The sequence below is a fragment of the Sciurus carolinensis genome, chromosome 6 (genome assembly GCF_902686445.1).
Source record: "Sciurus carolinensis chromosome 6, mSciCar1.2, whole genome shotgun sequence".
Lineage (NCBI taxonomy): Eukaryota > Metazoa > Chordata > Mammalia > Rodentia > Sciuridae > Sciurus > Sciurus carolinensis.
In genome coordinates, this window is record NC_062218.1 from 60,397,200 (window position 1) to 60,417,384 (window position 20,185).

General features: G+C 37.9%; 1 protein-coding gene across 5 annotated transcripts in view; it reads right to left on the minus strand.

Annotated features, from left to right (window-relative positions):
• Positions 1-3,402: 3,402 nt before the first annotated feature.
• Positions 3,403-20,185, minus strand: part of Arhgef28 (Rho guanine nucleotide exchange factor 28) — a 309,587-nt gene continuing 292,804 nt past the window's right edge. For all 5 annotated transcript variants that reach the window (XM_047556977.1, XM_047556976.1, XM_047556975.1 and 2 more), the window contains one exon: positions 3,403-3,737. In XM_047556977.1, the coding sequence (XP_047412933.1) occupies positions 3,574-3,737 (164 nt within the window). In that variant the 3' untranslated portion in view covers positions 3,403-3,573. The remainder of the gene's footprint in view (positions 3,738-20,185) is intronic.

Sequence of the window (20,185 nt, forward strand, 5' to 3'; positions counted from 1 at the left end):
ATAATCATTTCATCTTCACAATAATTTCATAAGGTAATTATCCTATTTTTATAGAGGAAACAGAGGGGTGAAGTAATATGCCAGGGACACACAGTCAATAAGTGGCCCATGTGGCCAGAATCCATACTCTCAACTGTGCTTCTCTGCTGCCTTCAAATGAGAAAGGCAGAGAGGAGTTGAACATGAGTAACTTCTGAATATCTTCATGTTGTTTTTCTGAGTTAAAAGGTGCTCCTAGCCACAGGAAAGAATGTGCATTCTTTTTACTTCTTTCTCTGTCATTCCATAATTTAATTATGCTATGTGCTATAGTTTAGATAGCACATAAGTGTCCCCCCAAAGGCTCATACGTGAGACAATGCAAGAAGATTTAGAGGTGAAATGATTGGATTGTGAGAGCCTTAACCCAATCAGTGGGTTAATCCCCTGATAGGGATTAACTGGTAAATGTAGGCTGGTAGGAGGATGTGGCCGGAGGAGGTGAGTCATTGGGGGTGTGCCTTTGGGGTCTATATCTTGACCTTGTTAAGCAAGACTCTCCCTCTACTTCTGTTGCAATGTCCTGAGTAACTTTCCTCCACCATACTCTTCCCTCATGACTTGAGCCTTAAGGAATGGAGCTGGCTATCTGTGGACTGAGACCTCTGAAATCAGCCTCCAAATACACTTTTTCTCCTTAAAATTGTTCTTGTCAGGTCTTATTGGTCACAGCAGCAAACACACACGCACACACACACACACACACACACACACACACATAACTAAAACACTATGTTCCTTATATAACATCTTTGTGTGCACAGACAAGCGCACACACCCACACACACACACACGCACACCTGCCTCCCCAGCACAAGTGTTTTTACACTTTTCTGAATGAACAGGGCTTCCTCTGTGAATGTACTGGAAGGTGTTGCAGAATTCCAGAAATCCTGCAGTCCTGATGAAATGTGTAGAAACATGGAGTCAAAATGAGATGACACATAAATTCATGCAGCCTGGAAGGAATGGAGCAAGTACACTTTTCATTCCAGGACAAATCTCTAAAGGGATGACTGTTTTCTTTAAGCTCTTAACTGAGTGGGGAAATAGTTCCTTTGGGGGAATCTGATTTAGGATCTTGGAAAATAGGGTGGTCTTCTCATAAGATGGGTGTACTTGTATGGCAACCACAGTGAGTCTGTTGAGATCTTTGTTTGGGCTACTATAACAAAATACCATAACTGGGTGGCTTATAAGTAACACAAACTTCTTTCTCACAGACCCGAGGCTGGAAAGCACAAGAGCCAGCAGATTTGGTCTGGTGAGGGTCAACTTCCTGGTCATAGGATCTGCTTGCTATGTTCTCCACGTGGCAAAGGAGCAAGGGTCCTCTCAGGGGCCTCTTATAATTGCACTCAACCCATTTATGAAATTCCACTCCACTCCCAAGACCACCCTCCTAATTTGCTAGGACACAAACGTTCGGATCAGCAGGATTTGTACTCATCAAGTACCGAGGACAAAGTAAAAAGAAAGGGCTTACTGTGAAAGCTTTGAAATTTAGTTACATGCAATTGAAAAGTCCTAATATGAAATACGAAAATTACTGAGAGGAACCTATGAATATAGGTATCTCAAAATATGTCCAGGTTTCCCCAGGGGACCACATGAAAACTCTCATTTTGTTGGGCTCGAAAATCAATTGAGTACAGATATTTTTGAAGAATTCCATGGGGATTTTGAACATCTTTACATATTCTATTTCCATATCTACTGTCATGAAAAAAAGGGAAGGTATTTATAGTCATTGGAGCAAGGATTTAGACTGAAATAGCTATATGCTTTTCATTCAAAAGACATAGGGAATGAACTTCACTGGTGTAAGAAAGAAGATGGAGTTTTCTCTTCATCTTATTTCCAGGTTTCCTTAAGAATGCAGAATGTGTCTTATAATTTAACACTTTAGATGGGGCACAGTGGCACATACCTGTAATCTCAGCAACTCAGTAGCCAGAGGCAGGAGGATTTCAAGTTCAAGGCCAGCCTCAGCAACTTATCGAGGCCTCAGCAAATGAGTGAGACCCTGTCACAATTTTTTTTTTTTAAAAAAAAAAGGGCTGAGGATGTAGCTCAGGGGTGAAGTGCCCCTGGGTTCAATTCATAGTACCAAGAGAAAAAAATTAGTTTATCTTGGAGATGGACTGATTGGCTCGAATTTTAATAAGCTATCGCCATTCTGGGTAAAGCATAGTCACTGAACTTTTTAATAGACAAAATGTGACAAAAATGACCAGAAGCAACAAGTCAGAGTACTCCCCCAGAAAGACTCCTCTAAAAACTTAAAGATTTGACTTGCTTAAGTGAAAATATAATCTAGATATACAACTTATAATTTTAAGTAGGAAAACCAAAATCAGGATCTGAGTGAATTCTTTTTCCCTTCCCATCACATCTTCCTGGAAGTGTTACAATTCTAGATGAATTTAATAGTTTGGCTTTATTTTCACTTTTTATAAGGAGAGATTTATGTGTGTGTGAAACGTATACTTTACTGTGTTCCTGTACTGAATATTAAAATTACATAGTGAAATAAGTAGGCAAAAGACATTTATTGACACTGCCAAAACATATACAAATATTTCTGAAGAACAAGATGAAAACATTTCCTAGTTATTTTCTCATAGATACCCATAGTACTCAGAAAGCAAGATGTACCAGTTGTCCTCTATGGAAAAGACTCTCCATCAGCAAGTTTCATCAAGAGTGAGCTATCGCTGTCTTTAAAGAACTGAAGGGAAGTGTCTCTTCCAGTGAGTGGTAGTCACTGGTGGTCTAGGTGTCCCAGGGACAGGCTAGTTGGTAGATGGAAGGGTTTTACTACTGACATCAAAATTGTCCAGAGGTGGGGGTCTGAGCTGGGTTGAAAGATGTTACTGAATTGTGACTTAAAACCCTACCAATATCAGGACCAAGAAAGTAAGGCATAGAGCATGTGGCTCAGGTCCTAAGCATGTTCAGACTACATCCCTGGCATAGTGGTCACCAAGTCAGGACAGGTGCCCAGGTAGGACACATTGGTTGGATGGTGAAGACAGATGTTCTCTTTGATGTTCCAAAGAGAAACAAATATATAAAAGATAGCTGAGACAAAGCCCTCCCCATAACCTCCCCTGCCTTCTTGGGCAATGAAGCCATTCTCAATAAAAAAAACACTATGACAGTGAAAGTTTACCCTTCATGAACATCACTCTTTAAATCTGATCTTAGAGGGCATTTCAAAAATCCAGATGACTGTGCAAAAAAAGCAATGTGGAATTTTAAATTCAAAACAATTTTAATCTTCTTCTACTTATTCAAGTTAGTTTCTCCTCCAGAAATTTGAAAGTAGGTATTATAAGTTAAAGATTATACAAACAGCGCTGTTTTCAATAATTTAATTATTAGACTCATGCAAAAAAAATGAATTTGCATGAAATAGTAAATATTCATAAAGCAATTTGGGCACAATCACACACATAAGGAAAGGGAAAAAATAGGTTCTCTCAAAAGTGCTAGTGATTTTGTTTGTTTGGAAAAATAATGACAACACAATTAGAGGTAAACAATATTTTCTTCAGCTCCATCTCCAGCTTCCCCATCTTGTCTGGCCATTGTCTGTAGATTTAACTTTGCTTCTGCTATAAATGTCTGTGACTGATGGTGGTGTGGATTTGTGTCCTGTGGGGTTGGGGACTCAGTTCGGGAGGTGTCCAGATCTGAAACAGACAGACAGCACAGGTTACAGGAGAGCCAACTTGGGACACAAAGCAGATGAAATTAGATCTCAAAGATTAGGAAGTGCAGTGCCCAGGCAGTTAGCCACAGAGAGAAAGGCTGAGCCCAGGAAGAAAGGAATATAACAGATATCTAATTATTTCATCAGTATCATTATGAAGTGTTCGATTATGTGCAGAAATGTCTCCATGGCTACAAATCACCTTTACAAAATACACTATGGAAGCATCATGTGACTGAAGAGGTTACTATTGACAGCTGTTAAATCATTGCTACCTCTGAGAAAGGGTTGCCCACACCCCTATCCTTTTTTTAAATGGGTCCAGAACTTGAAAACACAGATAAAGTTCAGTGACATGTAGTAAACCCTATTTGTATCCATAAGGCATTTTTCCTCAGAATACTTCGAAGTCAAGAAATGACCTCAAGACTCAAATCATAAAGTACATGGACTTCACTGGTATGGGCAAGAAGTGCAGAGAAAGGAGTTGAAAAGCAAGGGAGATCCTCGGGCCTCACCATTATGCAGATCTGTTACGTTAACACTAGGCGGAATCCAGAGCAAAAGTAGACAGATTCTTGAAGAAAACCTTGCCAATATCTACTATGTCTGGGATTGAGCCCTCCCACACCCATTTTTGGTTACCTAGCAACAGTGGGGCCCTGTCCACTCTCCTCTTTTTATTTTCTGGAAAACCTTCTAATACTATGGTTTAAAGGGGAGATGATTGATTTGAAGAAAGATGCTTGCTGCAAATCATTTTCACTGCACTTCTCACATGAACCACACTCCCTGAGGCAGAGTCATATGGCAAAATTACAATAACCAGCTTCTGTTGGAGCCAAACGCAGAGCAGGCATGGAAATCCAGTTGGGCAGAGAGGGTGAACTGCCTTCAGGCCCACCTTCTTCATTTTCAGCCATTAACAAGAGGTCATCCTAACCCTTGCCATATTCAAAGCATCTATTATCTGGATGAATATCATGCCTGCTAGCATTCTAATGACAAAAATGCTTGTGATCTTTACCCTCCTGATGCAGATTTTTGGTTGCTAGTAAGGAGTCCACAAGGCTTGGTAGAAATGAACAGCAAAATGTCCCCACAAGGATCCATCTTTGGGGGGAGGGGTGGACTCTGCTACACAGCATTTCTTTGATCATCCAATTTTCCAATAGGAGGTGGGGGCAATGGGAAAGGACCAACCAGGGCCACAGGCGGTAGACACAGGACCCGCCAGAAGCAGTGCCAAAAGCTGAACTGTGCCTCTGAAGCAAAGGAGAACCTCAGGAGGGATGGAGGCTGCCCTCCACAGCATGCTCCAAGGTTTAGGCCAGCTCTGGCTCTGACCTTGACCCTGACATTTTACAAGCCTATGGGGCACAAATAAAAAAAAAAAAAGAAAAGAAAAAAGAAACACCTACAATGGGGTGATTTGATTCTCCTGACCCTGATACCAAATCCTTACCTCAGATGCCAAGAACTGTTTAACAACTGAAAACACAACTGCCACCGTTTATCCAGGACACTCTTCACCTGCAGGGTATACTCTCTGCCCAACCTCACACAGCTAGGAAGGCATTCAGAGGACTGTGACCTGTGAAGACACCTGTCTACCAGCTCCAGAGTCGCGTGGTTCTCATTTCTCAGAGTGTCAGAAATGCTCGTTCATCTTTCCTGAGTTAAAATACTAAGAGAACCTGGATGTTTCATACTTGCCCTCCCAGAGGTTCTACATTTTGAAGGGTCACTTACCAAAAAAAAAAAAAAGAAGAAGAAAATAAGAAAGAGAAAAATAGCAAAGCAAAAGATATCACAAGCCTCTCAAAACTGACAGCAATAATTATAGAACTAGGAACCTTGTTCATTTAATCAGGCGAACACAAATATCCCCAAGAGATTTCACAATCAGAGCATATCAAACTGGAATGCTTTCCATCATTTTTACCCATTGGGAGACAGAGTATGCCTGGCAGTGGTCATGACATATACACATTCTCCATTTTTTTTTCCCTCCAGTCATTGAATAAAGCCATTTTTGAAGACAAAAAGTACCAGTTAAACTGGTCATGTTTAATATCACACAACTTCAAAGGGGAAAAAAAATCTCAAAACTTCTATGTAGTGAATAATAGCAGAGTGAACAGGTACCAAGCTGCTACAGTCACAGCCTTCTCTCCAAGAGAATCCGGTTGGAACACAAGAAATACTACATTGAGAATGAAAAATCATCTGTTGATTGAGGAGCTGGGAGGCCTCTGCTGACAAATGTAACAATGCAAGGCACACTGGAAGCCCTTAATCCATGTTAGTTTCCTTCCCTGGGGGTGAAACATGTAGCAAAGGGCCCCAAACACTGATGGACCTGAGAACCTAGGAAGTTCCCTTAATGGCTACAAGAAAGTTGTCCAAAGAACAAGCCAGGGAACCAAATGCATAACAGAAAGAATTATCTTAAGTTAAATTGTAGGTTTGAGTTTAGGAAGACAGAGGACCAAGAAGGAATGGTGTGGTGAGGAAAGTGTGTGTGTGTGTGTGTGTGTGTGTGTGTGTGTGTAAAATGCAGAGATTTAATCAGCATCCTTTCCAATTAGAACAAAAGCATAGTAGAAAACATTTCTAACGAGAGCTTGTTGAGCCCCTCGGTAACTGGCCCACGTTGTAATTTCCCATATATTGCTGGATGTTGTGGTTGTGCATCACCTGGACAGGAACTCAATTTACTTCTCTGTGTCCTTTCTTGATTTCTACCTGAACTATGCAAGCAAGGTCAGACAGTCTGTCTTTGAAATTGGAAACCGTTCCGTGATTTCTGGCTTTATTACTCCATTTCAACCCCAAGAGAACTCCAGCACAGTAATTGTGCATTTCTCAAGAGCAGCCACCTTCTTTCACAGGTTTTACCTTAGAGAGGACAATCATCATATAGAACACTAAGCTGAAAGAAACATTGGTTAAAATTAAACACTGTTGACCCCAAAAGCAGAATTCTTGGGGCATAAAATTAATCATCCAATTTCATCTGTGATGAAAATGTCTGTTAATAAGAGATAAAAATAGAATGGCTTATTTTTAATCAACAAAGAACTAGTAATATAATCATAATTTGGGTTCACTAAAAATTGAATATTATTATAATGAAATAAAACTTCAGACTGCAAAGAACCAACTCTGTCTCTCTTGACTTAACAGAACTAATTTGATCCTAACCATATTTCTGGAAATGAAACAGAATGAGTATTATTAAGTTTAAAATAAGGACAAATAAGCTAAAGCACATAAAAACCCAAGGCCTGGCTATACCAAGTGGAAAAGTAGAATCTTGTTTCAGGGATTTTTCTGCCTCATAGTGAGGGTTCTGTTCACAGACTAAAATTTCATCCTCCACAAGAAATTTCCATCCTCCTATTTATGAGGAACACTGTGGGGTCTAAGTTAGTCTCCTGATGCAGTTTTAAAAATTATGGCTATTCACATTTTAGTTGGCATGACTGCTTTCTCTTGGGGATACATGGGGCAAAAAATACCCATGCTGCCAAGGGACATGCACTCATGGAGCACTGATAACCAGGGACAATTCCCTAAGTCTCCTGATTAGTGGCAGCCTGTTTGTTGACATTTATAGTTATCATCTTCACACTTTTCTCTGCTCACTCAATACTGGAAATTCTGACAGGGAAGAGAACCAGTCACCAGTTCATCACTGTTACTATTATTTTGAGCCAACTGGATAATTGGCTATTTTTTAAGACTAGTCTTAAAAAGACTCTGTGTGTGAAATACAACTGTGTGCCATATTTAAAATAAACCAAGTGATCCATAACTATGAAGCAAGTGAAATCTCCTATGCCACAAAGTGGAGTGAAACCTTGGGCAAGTCACTTCCCCTCTGAGCATCAGCTCATGAAGGATTGAACTGAAATCATCATGAACTTCTCTCATACTTTTCATATAGCATGTGAATTTTTACGTGTGTGAGTTGGCACCTTGATTCATCAACTAACATAGTAGAGGTACAAAATATGCATTTTCCTACTGTTTTGTACTCAGCAAATGCAATCAAATTCACTACCTGAAGCTGTACTTAAAATAATGTTTTTATGGTGGCAGTCAGACATTTTCCACCCCTCTATCTTTGGTTTTCCCAAGATATTTGAGGCAAGCCCACACACAATCCTCAAAGGATAGAATTTGGAAAGTTAACCAATGAGTTGAAAAGAACATCCACAGTCAAAATCTACACTTGATCTCCCCTCCTGTTAAACCTCAGAGCAACTTGTCATAAAGAACAAGTTGGTGACAAGCAGAAAAGGGTTGTCTATAATTTTAAAATATTGAATTAATGTAGTCTTGGCCTTCTTCTGAATTGAAAAGCATTTTAAAGCATGATCGTTTTCATTTTTAAATGAAAATTTTATTTAAACTTAAAATCACTGTGTAACTTTCATCATAAACATCAACTGCCAAGGTCTGAATCTAGCCCAGCAGTGTACCCGATGGCCAAGAACCCAGAAGCCCAGCACGAAACATGTTTAGTCTGCTGCTGAAATCACTGATGACGCACCGTCCAAGCCCCTCCGTGTCTTATCCCATCCCACCCTCTTCAACACGGGTCGCAGAACAGAACTCATGTCTTCCAAGCTTTGGCTCTGTCCTTGTTTATTTTAATCAAGCACTCTGACTTGTACTTTTCATGATTATATCCCTTGTGCATGTTTCTAAAGTCAAATTCACACTTTCCTAGAATAACTGTGCCGCAAAAGCCCATGATTTTATCATTAATGTTCCAACTCTGCAAAATAATTGTATTCCCTACTTAGTGATTGATTCATGCTTACACTCTGAAACACTGAAAAAATCATTTCCTGATGGCATTACTGGCAATCACTGTTTATTCTCAGGAGTATTAATGCACAACATTTTCCTCTAATGGAAAACATTTATTGTACCGAGCTTGAGGTATCTTCAGAGCAAAGGAAAATTGGTCTCTGTCCCTAATTTTGCTCAACTCAATTTTCCATAGAGAGTCACAAACAGGATGTTAGCCTCTGGCATGAAAACCAATCTGGACTTGATATCTGAAGCAAAAAAAATCTAAATTAGCATTATGACTCTCCTTTCTATTTCTTGTGTACCAATATTACACCTGAAATAAAATAATTGAAGTGTGCTTTGGAACATGTATTTGTGTGTGTGTGTGGTATGTGCACATATAAATTTGTCAAGAAAGCAAATTGCGTTATGATTTTTAAAGTCATGATTGTGGCAGTTGGACTCTTATTTCCTTCTTCATAATTAGCATATTTGGAATATTCTATATTGGTTCCATAAGTAATGCTGAAAAGAAATGAAGAAACTGAAGCAATCAATACAATGAAGATGAGATTATATTAACAAAAACATAGTGAAACACATGAATCTGCTGCCTGAACTTTGATGGCTCTTGCATTTATCCTTCTCTCAAGAAGGGTGCCACCGTTAAGGAGCTGTGACCTCAACATCAGTAAGCCCCATGGGAGTATTCTTCACCCATCCTTGAGGGGCATTTCAAAGTGCTTTTCTAAGCAGGATTCCAATAAGCATTCATAATAAAAGAAAACAGTGATCAAATAAGTTGGTGAAACCCTGGGTAAGTCAAGCTTCTTATCTGGCAAATTGTTCAGAACTTGAATAGGCTTGAGAGTATTATAAATCCCTCAGAGGAAGAAAACACACAGTCTGAGGCATACCCCAACTCAGGAAGCCTCTTCTCAAGAGCATACCTTACAGAACTGTGTTCCATGTAACACCCTTTGGAGACGAGGTCATAGAGAACTATAAGTCCATTATAGACTAAGAGGAAAAAATTAATATTTGAGATGTTAGAGTAAATCAGGGGTGAAAAGTTGGAAATAGGTGAGGTTTTCCAAATTTACAAGTTCATAACCCTGTATATAATGTCTATAGCAGACCCAGGCAATAATCATCAATGGCTGCTGAAATCGTTAAAAGACAGAAGCTGATGGGAAACTTAATAATAAATGGATCAGGTTGGCAACAGCTGAATCCAGGGATCAATCTTAACATTCTAAAGAGAGGAACAGATATTGTGTGTCACATGATGGGATGCAATAGGAAATACACAACACCATGCATGGAGATATTTTCACATTAGAAAAATAAAGCCAGCATGGTATCCAAACTCTGTTTCCAACTACCAATTTTTAGAAACTAGGGAGCAGAAGAATATGATAAATGAAACTATGGGAATGCAACCAGAAAAATCCATAATATGGGAATATTTTCAGAAAAAAAACCAAACTGGTCTTTTTAACAAATAAGTGATGTGGTCTTTTTTGCATATAAATTACAAGATTAAAGAAAGAGAACATTAAAAGAGTCTTAAGAGACACAGCAACCAAATACAATGTATGAAATTATTTGGATCCTAGTTTAAAGAAGGCAAGGGAAAAGGCATTCATGAAAAAATCAAAGATAAGTACTGACAGCATGATTTTAAGTAGCAATTGTCAATATCATTTCAGGTGTGATAACAATATTGTAGAGATGTTAAAAGCAAGTCTTGTTTTTTAGAGAAAGATACTGAAATATTTTGGGGTGAAGTTAAAGGATGTCCTAGATTTGTTTTAAGATAACTCAACAAGAAAGAGAAAAGGACATCCAGCCAAGACTGATGGTGAGTTGGTAATTGCTAAATTCACTGTGCTAAATTATTTTGCTTTTGTATATGTCAGAAAATTTTCAAAATAACATTTTTAAGTTAATAGCCTTCCATAAATTTGGACTATAATATTATAAAGAGTTCCATTCCAACAATGAAGCTTCTATGTATCTGATGTAAATGGAAAACGTTGGCAATAAATAAGAGGCTTCCTCCTGAAGTAAAACATGTTTGTATTAACTTTAAGGCAACTGTATGACAAATCATTGGCAAGTGTGTCTATGAACTTCTATCTGTTTAGAAAGATGCACAAATTGTCCATAAAATTAATAAAGTTATTGGAGTTTATAGCTACCCATAAAAATGATAATGATTTAGGTATAGTCCTTGTTCTTGACTAGAAAATCTAATAATACCTTCTAGGTGATTCAGAAAATATCTCATTTTATATCCTAGGTGTATTTGCCCTTAGCAATTAATCGATAAATTTCTTTTGGAATTTCAGACTTTTCAGTTTGAATTCATTTGAAGTTTTAAAGTAACATTTAAGCCAGGCGTGGTGGTGGCTCAACATCTGTAATCCCAGTGGTTCATCAGGCTGAGGCAGGAGGGTCACAGGTTCAAAGCCAGCCTCAGCAATTTAGAGAAACTGCAAATAAACTAGTGAGACCCTGTTTCAAAATAAAAAAATAAATAAAAAGAGCTAGGGATGTGGCTCAGTGGTTTAGTGCCCTTGGGTTCAATGTCTGGTACAAAAAAAAAAAAAAAGTAACATTTAAGAAATAGGAAATAAAAGTAGTACAGCTAGTTCCAACAAAATATATTGTCAAATGAGTGAATGAGTTGTAAATATTTGGCTGAAAAATTCTATCTACTGTAGTTAAAGTCATGGGGAATCATTAATTGGGAATTCTTATGCTTAGAAAAGACCTTAAAATCGTGTTTTGGTTGATCCTTGTCCTCTTAGCAGAATCAAACTGAAGATGTAATAAAGAGGAATGGCATAACTGGGCTTCTCCCACTAAGCTGCTACTATTGTTCAACCTTGAGTAATCATCCTATAGAGAACTTCCATGTCCTTCTCTGTCAACTAAGCCATGTGAACTAGGTGGCAATCCTCAAATCCCCCACCCTACAACACTGGGTGATGTCCACAAGCAGAGCACACAACCACACATTTGCTCAAATTATTGGGGGTCCCACACATAAAACAGGCCATAAAGTATTAGTAATTCTTGATTTATCAAGTTCATTAGGATGTAAGCAATGGAGAACTGCTACTATAAGGGCAAACTTGAATTTTCTTTAACTTCCAAAGATACGTATCAGATATTAGTAGTTCACAGACGTTAGCAGTTTCTCCATCATTTCTAATGTATTATTCTGACCACTTTTCAAAACTGATCAAAACGGAGGAAGGTTCATATATTCTTGAACTGAAAAACTTCTTAGATTTCTTAGAACACTAATGTTTTGTGTTTTCATGATTTTCTTCTGAAAAGTCTCAATATTTACATTTATTTTTTAAGGTATTTCAAGGTGATCTATAAATAGTCAGGCATGTGGAAAACCTTTAAAATGATCAAACAACACACTAAGTACTTGTTAAGAGCCAGGCACTGTTCTACACACACACATCTCTCATTCAAATGGTGGGTATACTGTGAAACACAGCAGAGGAAGCCTAAAATAAATACAGAGACAACTCTAACTAGAAAAATCCAGAACACAACTCAGGAATGTGAAAAGCTGAAGAAAACGTCCAAAAACCATGATTATTATCTTCAAAGAAATATTTAAGAGAACTTTCAGCCACAAAACAAGACACTGTAAGACACTGACCCCTAGGAATAAGGAAAATGTCTTAGAAATTAAAATTATGCTAGTAAATTTTCTTAATTGATAGAATAGCAGGATGTTAAGGAGAAAATAAAATCTCCCTGAAAATAGAACAAAAATATGAAGAAATGGAAATAGGAGGAAAACAGAAAAATCAGAGGATTTGAGATTCAACTTCCAACCAGATCAGTTCTAGGAAGATACACTTGAAGAGAAGGAATCATTTCTTTAAAATAAAATGAAAAGAAAAAGACTATTTCCTAGAACTGGAAGGAATATGCCTCTAGGTTGAAAGAGCCTAATGAATAACCAGTAAAACTGATTTTAACAAAAGATCACATGAAAGCATATTATAAAATTCAGATGATAAGGATAAAAAGATAGGATAGAAAAGCTTCCAGAATGAAAATAGGTCACCAACAAAGAATCAGGACTCAAAATGGAATTAGACTTCTCAGCAGCAAACCTGGAGAGTAGAAGAAACAAATCCTTCAAAAATTCTGAAGATTAAAATTTTTTTTTAAAAAAATATACATGTAAAAAAGTGTCAGAGTAGCAAAAGTAATTAAATGAAATTTTAAAAGGCATTTCAAGGAATTCAGAAAAGAATTTATCTTCACTACATCTCTTCTTAGGAAAAGTCCTGGAGATATACTTTACAAACATACCACCCAATGAAGCGATGTCACAGGGAGGATGAAGCCTGGGATGGAGAGCACAGAGGATTCAACACAAGAGGCAAGAAGTGACAGGTGATGAGAACAGAGTAGGACTGGAGAGCAAGTGCATATTGGAACAAAAGGACAGCGGATACAAAAAGCAAAATTTCCATAAACATACATTGGAGAAAAGATAGCCTCTTCAACATATAGTGCTAGGAAAACTGGAAATCCATATGTAGTAGAATGAAATTTAACCCCTATATCTCACACAAAATTCAACCCAAAGTGGATCAAGGACTTAGGCATTAGATCAGAAACTCTGTGCATACTAGAAGAAAAAGTAGGCCCAACTCTTCATCATATCAGCTCAGGAAGAGACTTCCTCAATAAGACTCCTAAAGCACAAGAAGTAAAATCAAGAATCAATAAATGGGATAGCATCAAACTAAAAAACTTCTTCACATCAAAGGAACCAATCAAGAACATGAACTGAGAGCCTACAGAATGGGAGAAAATCTTTACCACCTGTGCCTCAGAGCATTAACCTCCAGAATAGACAAAGAACTCAAAAAAGTTAACATCAAAAAAACAAATAACCTAATCAATAAATGGGCAAAGGAACTGAACAGGTACTTCATAGAAAAGAAATATAAATGGTCAAAAAGTATTAAAAAAATGTTCAACATCTCTAGCAATTTGAGAGATGCAAATTAAAACTAGGCTGAGATTCTATCTCACTCCAGTCAGAAAGGCAAATATCAAGAATACAAGTAACAATAAATGTTGATCAGGGTGTGAGGAGAAAGTTTCACTCATACATTCCTGGTGGGACTGCAAATTGATGTAACCACTCTGGAAAGCACTATGGAGATTCCTTAGAAAACTTGGAATGGAACCACATTTGGCCCAGTTATCCCACTCATCAGCTTAAACCCAGAGGGTTTAAAATCAGCATACTACAGTGATGCAGCCACATCAATGTTTATAGCAGCTCAATCACAATAACCAAGCTATGGAACAAACCAAGGTGCCCTTCAACAGATGAATGGATAAAGAAAATGTGGTCTATATGCACAATGAAATATTACTCAGCTATAAAGAAGAATAAAATTATGGCATTTGCTGGTAAATGGACAGAGCTGTAGAATATCATGCTAAGTGAAATAAGCCAGTCCCAAAAAATCAAAGGTCAAATGTTCTCTCTGATATGTGGATGCTGATCCATAACAAGGGAGGATGGGGGAGGGGAAGTACAGGAGTTCATTGGCTTAGACAAAGGTGAATAAAGGGAAGAGAAAGGGGATGGGAATAGGAAAGATGGTAGGATTGATTGGATATAACTTTCCTATACTCATATATGAATACACGAACATTGTAACTCCACATCATGTTCAACCCACAAGAATGGAAGCAAAATGGTAATGTGTTGCACCCCATGCATGTATAATATGTCAAAATACACCCTACTGTCATGTATATCTAAAAACAACAAATTTAAAAATTCCAAGAAAGCAAGATTTCCAGAAGCTAAAATAAAGTCGATATTAGATGTATCATGTGCAAAATAAAATTGATAAATTATCAAGAGAGATTCAGGGGATTTGGAGGAAACTGGTGAGAAGTAGGAATAAAATATGCAAGTGAAAAATAAGGCAGATGGCTAAGGATCAGAATATAGAAACAGCACTCTGAGAAGTTACTGCACTTGTGGATGATTCTTCTCCATATTGAAAGAGACCACTCTGGGAACAGTGTTGCACACCTGTAATCCCAGAGGCTTGGGAGGCTAAGGCAGGAGGATTGAGAGTTCAAAGCCAGCCTCAGCAACTTAGTGAGGTCTCACAACTTAGCAAGACAGTGTCTATAAATAAAATACAGAAAGGGCTGGAGATGTGACTCAGTGGTTAAGCACCCCTGGGTTCAATCCCTGATACCCACCCTCCCCCCAAAAAAAAGAAAAGAAAAAAGAGCCCATTTCTCACAAATATTCCTTTCCAATCTTAAAGTGTCCACATATAATTGTAAATTTGATTTCTCTGAAAACTACTTCTCAAAGCACAAAATGTATTGAGCCAATTTAAAGAGAATTTGTATAATTTAGAGTGAACAATTTTGGTATTTCAAAATCTACTATGAATTAGGGAAAAAAAAAACCCACATGTATATAAACAGAGAATTCACAGAAGAGGAACCTAAAAAGCAATACTGAAACTATGAAATAGAACTATATCTCACTGGTAATCAGAAAAAAAACCAATGGAAAGAATGAGTTACCATTTCATACCCATTATGTTGGCAAACAATTTAGAAACCCAACAATGCTAAGTGTTGAGGCAGATCTGGAGAAGCCAGAACACTCACATATTGCTGGTGACTGTAACACTGTGCAAAAACTTTAGAAATCAGTCCCACCTGGCAATGCAGTCAGTGTCCTATCCTTAGCACTTCCAGGTAAACCCTCATCCATGTGCTCCAGAGACACACAATGAAAGGTAGTCTGAGGCACACATTGAGCATAGTCTGTAATAGGAAAGCACTGGAAATACCATCCTACTTGCTCATTAGTAGGGCCGTGAAGAGGCTAGTGTCTATTCATAAAATGGAATAGTAGGTAGCAATTTATGAACAATTTATGAACAAATGCATATATAAATATGCATGTTGAATGAAAAAGCAAATTGCAAATATATACATAAATAATATGACTACATAAATGTTAAAAAACAAGAAACATGATATATTGGTGATAGGTGCATATATTTATGCAGCAATAGCATAAAATACACTGTAGGTTGATATATACCAATTTTACAATATTGGCTAACTCTAAATGGGGGGAGAGGAAAAGATAATGGGAGGGTCTTTAACCATATCAGTAATACATTATTCTTAAAAAGAAATAAAGCAAAGAGATTGGAAGCAAATGTGGTAAAATATAAATTATTATTAAATGTATAGCTAATACATATTGTCGATGCTTTATTGTAATTTTAGAATTTTTTTCATGATTAAACTTTTTTATTGGTAAATAAATTAAACTACAAAGCAAATAACTGTAATTGTAACATGGGGCCGTTACTTGGGTCTGGAGTTCAAAAAAGCAAACTGGAAAAATTCACACAGGTGACACTGATGAAACAACTGGAAATGTAAACATGTGACTATATGTTGACATTATGGAATTATTGTTCTTTTTTTCCTAGGTGTGACAATGATTTTAAAAGGAATTCTTTATCTTTTGGAGCTATCTATTAAAATGTTTTTTGCATGAATTAGTGTTTATAGATGATTTTTAAAATTTGCTTCAAAATAATATAAAGGATGCAGGGGGTGAGAATCTAGATGAAACACAATTGGCCATTATTTTTTGAAGGTGGGTGATGCATTTGTGAGTGATTGCTTGACTCGTCTGTTAATTTTGTACATCTTTAAAATTGTCCATAACACATTGAGTTAGACAAGGAATATCCATTTTTAAATAATGAAAACATATTAAAATATTCAGATCTTGGAGTCCCTGTGAAGAAGCAAGGACATCTTCTTAATCAGTATGCTGAATTAAATAACAGGTAGCCACAAAGACAGAATAGTACTATCATGGCATTAGATTCCTTTTAAGAATCCAGAGATTGTGGACTCTTAAGGATCACAGCAAAAGAGCCGCTGGCTTTCTGGAAACTACTGCCAGCATGACCCTCCCCATGCAGGAAGAGTTACGCCTCTCCTTTTGCTGTGAGAAGAATCCAATTCATTTTTCTGCCAGCTGAATAAGGCAGGAAGTCAACACAGGAATTTCAATGCTGCATTTACTTCTTACTGGTTCAGTAGAGGGGAAAACAGCTGTTAAAATTCTTACACACCCAAGATGCAGTGCTTTTCTTTAAACCAGAAGGGAGCAAGCAATTAAATCAAACACACCAAAGTTAATAAGTTCTACCTGCTTCTTATTAATTATGTTACTACTGGACTTAAAAAAAAATACTGGCCTCCAATTTTTTGTTTTAAAGGACTACCCATGAGTGTTTTTTTCTCTTCATTCACTATAAAATTATGAGATGTTAAAGAACTTACAGGCCTATTCTGTTTTGAGACATTGGTATTTACAGTTCTTGGGGCAACATGAATCTTTTTTTAAATGAGAAACATTAATTTTGTAATTCTCATTTGGTTGAAATAACATTTGCTAAGAAACCAAATTCTGAAATATCTTTTCCAATTACAGCCTTGAGTTTATGCCACTCAAAAAGAATTATAATTTTAAAGTACAACATAATATATTGAAGATAATGTTTTGTTCAATGAAGACGTCACATCCTTGGACATTCTTTTTTAATTTATGTTATCAGAGGAAAGATGACATTTCTGGAAATTAAACATTTTTAGGAACTGTACAATTAGAAAAGTAGGCAGTTTATAGAAAAGAGGTAAAATTAGGACTTTAAACTACTGAAACCACAATCAAAAGAGAACATACGTTCTGTTCTCTTTGGGCTGTCTCTCTCTAAAGGAAGTGACTTTAAATTGTCTTGTGAATACAAATGTCATATGGAGTTACTCTAGCTGTTAGTATTTGTGCTTCTTGACATGTGACCTATGACTAACATCTGAGTCTAAAGAAAGTTAGCTAATTTCCCTTTAACCCATTTTGTCCCATAGTCCCAGATGTGGAACACCTATAAAAACTTAAACAGTGCAATTAATATACTACTATGGTGACTTTGAAATAATTATGTTTGCAGAATTGAAAACTGGAGGCTTAATGGGTCAATTATCTGGCATGGATATAAATCCCTGAGTTTCTTCTCTAGCTGCCTTGTTTTAGACAGCTCTTTTTTCTATAAACAACTCTTCTCGAGAAAAAGCCTAACCTTACCATATAATGTAACTTTTCTCTAGTGGAAAATCATGAGCAGGATCCAAGACCAAAGATCACGTAGAGCAGCCTCAGTTACTCCTTTGGTGATCAGCAGCCCTAGCTCCTCCTAGCCTGCTGAGGCCACTAAGCATATGACCTGAAGTTGCCTATTACCTTGAAGAATAAGAAGATGTAGACACTGGTAAGTGGAATAGGTAAGCTATCCTGCTATATGGAAAGGTGGACATGACTTCCAAGAACCTCCAGAAAAGGAGAGCTTCCAGATGTGGTGACCAAGACAGGTTTCAGAGAGGAGAAAGCATTTGAACTTAGCCTTAAAGATTCACCAATATATTGACAGGAGGATGTGGCCTGTGGGAGGGCTTCTAGGCGGTGTCTAACACCATTGCAAAGAGGATGTCATCATGGAAAGAGAATTGCTAAGTTTGGCTGAATATGGATTCGTGCAGGTGAACCAAGTTGGGGAGGTCCTGGAATAAGAATACTATGAATCTTAGGAGATTTTTAAAGTGTGACGTTACTAGTGATCAGGGTCATTCTATGGCCCTGTGTCAACTGCATCCTTGGGTACCCTGCACACCTTGCCAACCTGAAACAAGAAAGGCTGACCCCAAGAGCAGGTTGAGAAGGGAGCTGTGTTCCATGTTTTCTGCCTGCTGATAACGAACCATATTTAGCCAGGAAAATTCCCTCCCCTTTAATAGAGAAAGCCTTTAGGCTTTGTCAGAGAGTGTTTCAGAATGAACACTGGTTTGAGCTTCTTACCCATTCATTCTTCAATGCACACTCAGTGTCCAGTGTGTGCCCTGCACTGGGCTGTGCTCTAGGGAAACCAAGTTGAATCAGGCCTTCTCCCACCACCCTGGATCCAGTCATCACAGTCACTTTGAAATCTGTTCCACAGCTTCTTAAGAGTTAAACGAGTACCTATTCTAGTAGTAATTCTACTCCTGGGTATTTATGCAAGAGAAATGAAAATGTAGTTCATCAAAATCCTTGTAGGTGAATGTTCTTTGCAGGGTATCTGATTCCATTTTAGGACAAGCAAAATTAGCCTGTGGTTTTGGAAAACAGAGGAGAGGTTGCTGCTAGGGATGGGAGCAGATCAGAAAGGAATTTACGTGGGGCAGAAATGATCTGTGCCTTCATGTTCTTTCTTCCAAACTGATTGGACAATAGACTTAATAGCTGAGCATTCCAGCCTATATAAATTATACCTGGATATATGAAGTAAGCTGTAGAAAACATGGCAGAGTTCGGAGGAAACACAAGTGAGAAAACAGTGTGGAAGATAATGAAGGTATTTCCTGGTTCTACAGGGCCACACAGAAGAGGCTCCTGGGCCTGGGTGAGAGGGTCTGGAGAGGCTACTGCTAGAAAATGACCAACAGCTAGTTCTGAAATAGGAGCAGGAGGTGACCAGGTCAGGAGTAAAAGGCAGAGGAGAAGACATTCTGGACAGAGGAAACAGATGATCAGAAGGAACATGGGCCTGGACTTACACACACTGAAAGGAGTAAGGAGGAGGGAAGAGAAAGAGATGAGGCTGAGAGACTGGAGGCCAGATCCTGCCTCCAGGCCCAGGCATGCAATCTCCCATGCTTCATCAGAGATGACCAGCTGCCAGCACATGGAGAGTTTGAAGAAGTTCCCAAAAGTGGACTCAGAAAAGCCCTAAAAGGAGTAGTCAGCTTTAAAGCAGAATGAAATTCTGGCATTTGCTGGTAAATGGATGGAGTTACAGAATATCAAGCTAAGCTAAATAAGTCAAACCCAAAAAACCAAAGGTTGAATGTTTTACCTGATATGCAGATGATAAATCACAATAAGGGAGGGATAGGGAAGAATAGAGTTACTTTCTATTAGGTAGAGGTGAATGAAGGGAGGGGAAGGTGTATTGGGGAAGGAATGATCGTAGAGTGAAACAGACATTATTACCTCATGTACATCTATGACTGCATGACCAATGTGATCCTACAATATATATAATCAGAAAAATGAGATTACACTCCCTTTATGTATGATCTATAAAATTATATAAATGCATTCTACTGTAATGTACAACAAATTAGAAAAAATAAAATTTTTTTAAAAAGAGGAGTAGACACTAACCCTGTCCACAGACCCCCATGCTAGCCTAGGGGCTAAACAAAGCTCTATCTGAAATTTGCTGTGCTGAATTGGGTTTCAAAATACAACCCATGTGATAAATCATGCTGGGATATGTCACTTGAATTTCAACTTGTTCCCAAGGGAGAAAAAATGCACTTGAAGGGTGTGCCCCATGCAATGAGTTGATTTCAACATCCACTGACATCAGTGTTTTCCACAGTGTGTTTCAAAAAACAGTAAGTCCTGTAAGATGCTGGGATGGGGAGGAGGATGCTGTGGTT